Source organism: Humulus lupulus, chromosome 4 (genome assembly GCF_963169125.1).
Source record: "Humulus lupulus chromosome 4, drHumLupu1.1, whole genome shotgun sequence".
Lineage (NCBI taxonomy): Eukaryota > Viridiplantae > Streptophyta > Magnoliopsida > Rosales > Cannabaceae > Humulus > Humulus lupulus.
The window spans coordinates 76,355,874-76,364,929 of NC_084796.1; the positions used below are offsets into that span (position 1 = coordinate 76,355,874).

A 9,056-nucleotide genomic window follows, 5' to 3' on the forward strand; every position below is an offset into this window, starting at 1 on the left:
TTTAAATTTGTTATTCTTTAACATATTTCTAAAATTAACTATATTATTTTTTAACATATTTATAAAATTTGTATTAGTTAAAAAAGAGTTGTTTTATTAATTGAAAAAATATTATAAAAAAATTAATAAATAGTATAATCTTAAAAATAAACTAAATTATGTAAATATATATTAAAAAATTTTAAAACTATATTTGTTTTGTTTCTAAATTTTACATATTATTAACTTTTGTATTTATTTAAATAGTTTTTTATAAAAATGTATTGGAGAACTAACAGTTAAAATGTGTAGCTATTCTTAAATTGAATTTCTTTTTAAGGAGCGGTAAGGTCAATGCCGCTTAAAAAAAAATCAGACTCTAAATATTAATTTACCCCTAAACATCTCTTTTTCCCTCTTCCCTCTTTCCTCTTTCTTTCATTTTCCCTATTCTTCCCGCTGAACTTTCAGCCTCTTCTTCCAGCCGAACCTTCAGCCACCAGCCAGCCACGTGCGATGCCGAACCACCAGCCATGTGCGACGCCATCGACGCTGAACCACCAGCCACCTGCGACGGCCAAAGTCCACCAGCCACGTTAACAGCTTTCATACACGTACGTCATCTTATCGCCTCATTCGTCAATGCAGCATGTCTCTCACGTTAACAGCTTGCAGTCAGGTTCCAGTTGATTGTGAAAGTCGATCCTCCATTCTTAGAGGTATTTGTTTTAATTTGTACACTTCTAAATTCTATAGTCAAGATTATTGGAATATATATATATATATGAAATGTTTTGTATGATATTACTTTATAATTAATGTTATTATACGTTTAAAGTGGAGTTTTTCTTTTCTTTCTTTGTTCTCTTGTTCTGTTTCTTGTTTATATTAATTGCTTTACGCATGGGATTATATTATAGGGAAGAAAACAATGTTGAAAATGGGGCGAAGATTCTTATACATGTAAAGTAAACCCTAAATAGTTTGGTCCGTCTATGACCAAGATTATAGACATAAACACAACTTGAGAAATAGTTTATTATTTGATTTCTTTGTATAGATTTAAAGATTTCAAGGTTTAAAATTCTAAAGTCTCAAAGTTTAGGGTCCGAATTTGTAGTTTTAAATTCAAAGTTAGTTTGGATTTTGAGTTGCGGACCAAGTGTTTGATAAAATGCACTTAGTGCTGCATATTTCAGATTGGTTTCCATTTAGTTTGTGCACTTTTCAGTTTCTTGTTTGCTTTATTTTCATTTTAAATCAATTTATTTCAAGGATTTTGGATAAAATTCTTTTGGATGTTTGAAGATTGACCTGGAATTCTAAACTAACTGATCTGACCAAGGTGCTTTTGTACAATACAGAGTCCCACTCATGTACTGAGTGAGTTCCTGACAAGCTATATAATATGGCTTCAATTTTTGGATATGAAGATGAAGATTATCTTCGTTGATATGATTGATTCCAATATTTGACCAAGTTAATTTGGGTTTTGTTTTATTATAACATTGACGAGACTATATATTGTTGGGAGCAATAATTATATATAACTATAGGTTATTAACGTCTACTGCCCTGCCCCATTTCTTGTGGAAATGAGTCAAATCATGTTTCCTAAGCTGAAAGTAGGAGATATGGACCAAAAACAGTACTTAAAAAAGAGATACAACATATAAATGTATTGCCCAGATATATATGATATCATAATACATAAAATCTTGGTGTTGAATGATGATTATCTCACAAGGGTCTTGGAAGAAATAATAACAAGAATGGATATGGTTTAAGCGCATGTTGTGTATATTGTTCTTTCACAATAGTCTCATCTCGTGTAAAACTTATTCAATTATTCATATATAGTCAAACAGAATCACTATGCTGCAGATTTTAGTATATCACACACTGCTTATGATGCCTACGTATATATCAAGGCCAAATATTTCAATTTCTTGAGGCACTTTGTCGTAGGATAGCAATAGAGAGGAATAATAATATCATGGTCCAGTACCCTACATGTAATATTTATATATATATATGTACAATGATTATAATTATGATTAAATAGACTTGAATGAATTTTTAATACAATTTGGCAAACTGCAAACCAGAACTTTGGCCTCGTAGTACAATTTGTCAGAATTTTTTGAATGAATTTCAATAGGAAGCATGGTTAGAATAGCACCACTGGCTTCGTAGTACTCCACGGCACACCAAGTGACACTGTAAGCCTCGGCTAGTCCTGCCCCAACTCGAAAATCCTCCCCTGTATCCATATCCCATGACCATGCTCCAAGATTCACTTCTATATCTGTTCTTACTCCAGCATGTTTAATTTGTCAAAAACAAGATAATGATTAATGTGGCATAATGATTTTGCTTCATATATACTTGTATCGCCTTTTTTGTTGCTTTACATGACTTGATTAAGTGAGAAAACAACACAGAACAGAGCATTATTTATGGACATGCATTCATGTTATCAAATTCACACATAATCCTGATATATATAATTTAAAATTTAAATTATATGCATGCCTTTTATAATTAAATATGATTAATTTCTAAGTTGTTGGATGATATACTACATACTACTGGGTTGGATTATTTATACGCATTTCAGCATCTAGGTGAAGTTAGTGTAGGTCATGAAAATAAGCGTGTCCAAACACTTAAAATATCAATTCATTCAAATGGATGAGAAACAGTTCCTTATTTGTCTCTGAAATAACAAGTAAGTTTATATTGAGTTTTGAAATGTTAAGTTTATATAGTCATTTTCTAAATATTTGATTGTTTGTTTTCTAGTGAATATTGGATGTTATTGCTATTTCAACCTCACTCACATTTAGTGGCGTTCTTGGATCCCATTAACATTCAATTACGCATTGAGATTAAAAATATAGTTAGGCTGTAAGTTTATATAAGTTTCATTCCTTAAAGTATATTATCTTTTTAATAGTATTTGTTTGCTAATTAAAATATGTTTATTATGTATAGTGCTTTCACGCTATATGATACGTAAAAGGAAAAAGAGTTGTAAGTCTAAAGTATTATAGTCCAAAAGTAAGTAACATTCAACTTTATAAAACAAAAGATTTAAATTATAAGTATACTAACAAGTATATGTAATATACTTTTATATTTGTCTATGTTAATAGTGCTGACAACAACCAAAAACCATTGAGTGTGGTATCTACTGCATGAAGTATGATAGGGATCTCATTTCACAACAAAGAACCAGAGCATATTTATTGAATAATGCCATAATTAAATGTGTTTACATTTTAACTTTAATAAAGTTATATTTTAATTACATATATATTTGACATGTAACTTGTAATTTCAATTATTTGCAGTTCAATTCAGTAACGCTGAACTTAATGAAGTTCAAGAAGAGTGGGCGAAATATATTCTACCGCATCTTGCTAAATGATGACATGCATCTTAGTACCTATGTGAGGGGATTTAGTCATTTTTGGAACTTTGTATTTCTTTTAGAACTAATCAAATACAGATTAATCTAACAAATTATAAGTTGAGTTAATTTAGCTTTTTGAGGTGCATACTGTGCTAAATATTCATTTTATGACAAACTTTTTTGAAATTATGTTTTTCTTTTATTTAGAAGTATTAGAACTAATCTAATATAAAGTTAATGTTATAAATGTTAATTTAATTTAATTTTTGATGTGCATTCTTTTACTGCTATTGCTGTGTTGATTTTGAAACTAGGGGCATTGACAACATATTTGCAGTGTCTTCTGGTGTGGAAACTTTGCGACAGTTAAAAACTGTCACCGTAGACAGCCAATCACGACACTTAATAACTGTCGGCGTTGTTAGCAACAACGACACTTATTAACTGTCGGCGTTGCAACGTCGATAGTTTAAATACTGTCGGCGTTGTTAACAATAGCGACAGTTAATAACTGTCGGCGTAGCCAGCAACGGCGACACCTAATGACTGTCGGCATAGCTACCCCTACGCCCGCATAGGTAAATACGACAGTTAGTCGACTGTCGTCGTTGCTCAATAGCAACAATTAAAAACTGTCAGGAAATTCTGTTTTTGTAGTAGTACAAGTATTATTTAATTAAACAAGGAAAAATACATTACTCAAGGGAAATTTCATTATTTATGCATAATAGTGGGTATAATTACTAAATAATACCAGCACTAATAAAATTTTCAAATTGGTGCTAAACTTTCACCAAGTACCAAAAATACCCCTCTCATTTTTTTCCACTCAATTTTTTTTCCACACAAACTTTCTCACTCTCTCTATTCAGTCTCTCAATCCCCGAAACCCAAACCCAAAACGAAGGAAACCCAAACCCGTCGATCTCAGGCTCTCTCTTTCTCTTCTTCGAAGTTGGCCACCCAGCACTGTCGTCGAACCTGTCGAGCCAACGGCGACAACAAAGCTTGAAACCCACGTCGTCGAACCCATCAATCGAACCCATTTTCTCATTAAGATATATTCTTGAACCCTCGTGATTATTTTTGTTGTTTTCATCCCTTTGAATCTAGTGGTGTGGAATGGGTATGGTAGTTCTTTGGTTTGGATTTTTCTGTGGTTTTTTCTGGGTTTGAACCAGTAGGTCGATAGGTTCGATAGAAGCTCAATGTTATCTATGGTAATATATGAAACTAGCTCGATAGGCTCGATTATGGTTTAATAGTAGGCTCGATAGGGTAGTTTGAATGGTTCGATGGTGGATCGATAAGGGCTCGATGGATCTATGGTATTAGGTTAAAAGGGCTCGATAGGTTCGATAAGGGTTCGACAGTAGGCTCGATGGATCTGTGGTATTAGATTAAAAGGGCTCGATAGGGTTCGATAATAGACTCGATGGTTATTTATGTAGAAAGATTTTGCTTAGCTCGATAGGCTCGACACTGGCTTGATAGTGTATGTTTAAGCTCAATTATAGCTCGATGACACCTTATTTCAGTTTTTTGATGAATTTTTTTTTAATTTTTTCCTGATTATGTTTAAGATTCTGGTTTCTTACCAATTTTTTTCATGTGTTGTTGCAGATGCCTAAGTTGCTTGTTCCGTTCAGTGATCACTTTCTTGGTCGAGTGACATATCGGGGTGGTCGTACTTTAAATCACATTAAGACTAGGTTTATGGAGCTCGGGCTGCTTGAAAGGGCTAAGGAATCCCTTTTTAAGCAGTTCTTTTTGGCTTCGAAGTGTAATTTCTCCATAGTCTTGGTGCATCAACTGCCGTTGAGGAAAATCGCCAGCAACAGCGAAGATGAGGTGCATTTTTTCTTGGGGTCGAAGTCTTGTAGATTCGGCATGGGAGAGTTTGCCCTGGTGACGGGGATGAATTTCAGTACCTTCCCATCACTAGAGGAGTTGGAAGGGCATAATCTCAGCAACCGGTTGATAAAGGAGTATTTCAACGATGCTGAGAAAGTAAAACTCTCACAGGTGGACCATGCTTTTAAGACTTGTACTATTGTGGAAGATGCATACAAGCTTGGTCTATGTTTGTTGGTTGATGGGGTTCTGAATTCCATTGAGGGCAAGTTGCACATTTGGCGAGATATTCTGAAAATTGTTGAGGACGTAGAGTACTTATTCAGCTATCCATGGAGGAAGTACTCTTATAGGAGGCTATTGCAGTCTTGTAAGAAGGATATGGTGAAGCAAAATGCCAACTATGATGCCAAGAAGGATGCCAAGGTGCAGCAAGAGTCCAAATACAGTATGTATGGTTATGCCCCGGCCTTACAATACTGGGCTTATGAGGCTATCCAGCAGCTTGCGACGGAGTTTGTTGTGAGATCGGGAAACATGGTCCTGAGGATGCTTAGTTGGTCGCATTGGAGGAACAAGGATTTCACCAAGTCCGTCATCTCACCGATGTTATCGAAGAAGAATGTAAGTTATATATATATTTTTATCTATATGCTTATCTTTTATCATTATTTGAGTTAACCAAATGTTTTATGATGTTTACAGTTGATTGTCCTTCCGATGTTGAAGCCTCGACCAACAAAAAAAGACTATTATTTGTCTTTGACAGAGGGAGATCTTCCCCTTTATCCTGGGCTTGGCCAGGATCCCTCGGAGGCTGATGAGGAGGAGGATGCCACTTTTGAGAAAATCGCGGAGATAGTTTCTCAAGCAACCGAGGCAGCCAAGATATTTGATGATGCTGCCCCGGGGGAGGAGGTTGCAGGTCCCACCCCTCATGTTGCCCCAGCCTCAGCCTCAGCCCCAACACCAGCCTCAGCCCTTGAGCTCGCTGACTTGATTGAGCGGTTGGACATAGTCGAGGGTCGACAGGAGACCCTCCTGAAGAACCAGTCGGTGATCTTGGACGTAGTCAGTCAGATCCTGACATTTATTAAGGAGAAACCGAGGGGCTCCAATGAAGATTCAGACTTAGAGTCATTGGATATTCCTCTGGACTATGTTGATGATCCAACTACACCTCCTACCATCATTGTGACACCTGATGTTGGAACTTCGAGAGTCGTTATTGTCAACCCTGAGGATGTTGCTAGGGTTCAGTTTCAGAGGACTAGACGCCAAAGACGCAAGCCAGATTGGTTTGAGGACTAGACTGATCCCACGAGGAAAAGACCTCGCACTGATGCAGCTGCACCAGAAGAGGAGGCTACACAGGAGGCTACACAGGTGCTGGACCCTCTCAAGAAGCCAGATCGCAAACAGTATAGGACAATGTGCAAGTGCCTGCTTGGAGACACCCCAATAAGACCCCGAGGGATGTAAAGACTGGGAATCACGGTCCAGCGTGGTTTCCGACGTGGAAGACACCCCAGTCGTGGCTCAATGATGGGGTAAGCCATTTATACCTAATGACTTGATAGTGGTAGAAATTATGTTTTGTTTTCAATTTTACAAGTTCTAATTTTATCGACTCGATATGAGCTCGATAGGAGCTTGATGAGGGGTTCCAGGATCGATGTGAGATCGATAGAGCTCGATAGTAGTTCGATATGGGTGTTAAATTAGGGTTGTTGTTTACTGTTTGATATTAGCTCGATGGAACTAGATAGTAGTTCGATATGAGTGTTAAAATAGGGTTGCTGTTTACTGTTGGAGATTAGCTCAATGGAGCTCGATAATAGTTTGGTACGAATGTTAATTAGGGTTGTTGTTTACTGTTTGAGATTAGCTCGATGTGAGCTCAATGGAGCTCGATAGTAGTTCAATATGGGCGTTAAAATAGGGTTGTTGTTTACTGTTGGAGATTAGCTCGATGTGAGCTCGATGGAGCTCAATAGTAGTTCGATGTGAGCTCGATGGAGCTCAATAGTAGTTCGATGTGAGCTCGATGGAGCTCGACAGTTGCAATTTATGATGGTCTTTGCTAACTTTTTATATCATACTCTCTTTGTAGCATATTGATGCGGTAGAACACATGCTTCGTATGCATCGCAAGTATTTTCCCAATATATATCGACAGAATGCAGTTGTGATGAACATGTATTTCTCACAAGTGATACCTGCCCGATATGATCAGTACAAGAAAATTGCCGACAAAACAAAGTATACGTGGGATTCTGACGTTATGTCCATGTTGACCGGCATCGAACAACAATTTCTGGCATCTTGGGAAGGAGTTGAGGATGTATATTGGTGCCAGAACTATGGACAACAACATTGGTTTTCCATTGAGGCTTCCATTTCTAGTTGGACCCTCACTGTTTATGATTCGGACAACTCGATGATTAGTGACGCAAAGCTGGAAGAAATTATGAATCCATGGTGCTTTTTGCTTCATTCTCTGTTAATGCAGAGTAAACTGTTTACTGATAGCTTGATGTTGAAGATTCCATCAGCAAGAAAGAGGCTGCATCAGTTCACATGGCATCGCAAACAGAAACACGAGCTCACTCAGTCAAAGAGAAGGTAACAAACATCATATTCATACTAAATTTGTTTCTAGCTAAAATTATAGTAATGTACACTTAATGTTTACTTTTTTTTTATATAGTGGGGATTGTGGTGTGTATGCTGTCAAGCATATTGAGCATCTAATGGTCGGCCTTCCATTGGAAACTATCTGCGATGAAAATATGGAGATGTTCAGGAACAAGTGGACCACATACTTGTGATATCAAAATTTGTTACCTTGATGGTTGTATATATACAGGGTCTTTAATTGTGCAGTTTTTTGTTCCCATTTTTTTGTAACTTACATATGTCTGTTATCGAGTTCATATTGAACATTATCGAACTAATATCGAGCTATATCGAACTGTTATCAAACTAATATCGAGCTTCAATCGAGCAATATCATTTTCATAACCATTATCTAGTTTTTATCGAACTAATATTGAGCCATAACGAACTACTATCGAGTTATGTCGAATCATTATCGAACTATTATCGAGTTATTTGAAGTCAGTTTAGAAGCTAACAAACATATTATCGAGTTCATATCGAGCTACTATCGAATTAATGTCGAGCTACAATCGAGCTCATCGAGTTTACATTGAGCTTAACATAACTTTTAAGAAAAATTAAATAAAAAAGAAGGGAAAACAACATAGGCTATTAATACAACAAGTCCAAATGGGAAAAAAGAGTTTATAGTCTAGCTTTGCATGTAGCCCTGTTGTGGCCAAGCCCACCACACATGCTACATTTGCGCTCTTTGCGAATGATTTCGCCACTCGATAGGTAGCTGTTTGTCTTCCTTCTTCCCACCTTATTATTCTTCGGTCGACCAACTGGTTGTTTTTCAATGGGAACCCCAACTTGCATTTTCTCTATGTTCTCGGGAACTTCCCAATCATCCTCGTTGCTAGTTGGGTAAATTGTTTCTTTGTAAGACTCCCTCCACATCTCAGTAGTGTAATATGGTGAACACAGTGAGTAAATGTTGACACCGCGCAAGATGGCCGCAGCCACACCATGAACACAAGGGCAACCCATTATTTGAAACTAGCCACATGAGCATGATTTGGTCATCAAATTCACCTCACCATCACCTTCTGGGTCTACCACATGAAATTCAAACTGTCCAAGAGGATGGACTTTCAAGTAACTTGCATCATCTGCAATGCCTGAGACATCTTTCTCATAT

At 36.7% G+C, this 9,056-nt stretch overlaps 1 protein-coding gene across 2 annotated transcripts; it reads left to right on the plus strand.

Moving 5' to 3' along the window:
- Nucleotides 1-211: 211 nt before the first annotated feature.
- On the plus strand, nt 212-8,278 carry LOC133830574 (uncharacterized). 2 transcript variants are annotated; one of them, XM_062260560.1, is made up of 5 exons: nt 253-698; nt 5,021-5,875; nt 5,957-6,801; nt 7,365-7,876; nt 7,962-8,278. In XM_062260560.1, the coding sequence occupies exons 2-3, from the start codon at nt 5,021-5,023 to the stop codon at nt 6,560-6,562; spliced, it is 1,461 nt and encodes a 486-aa protein (XP_062116544.1). In that variant the 5' UTR covers nt 253-698; the 3' UTR covers nt 6,563-6,801; nt 7,365-7,876; nt 7,962-8,278. The 2 variants fall into 2 exon arrangements, 1 of the variants encoding a protein (XP_062116544.1); XR_009892129.1 differs by lacking the exons at nt 5,021-5,875; nt 5,957-6,801; nt 7,365-7,876; nt 7,962-8,278 and adding an exon at nt 3,336-3,673 and having other exon boundaries at nt 212-698.
- Nucleotides 8,279-9,056: the final 778 nt, after the last annotated feature.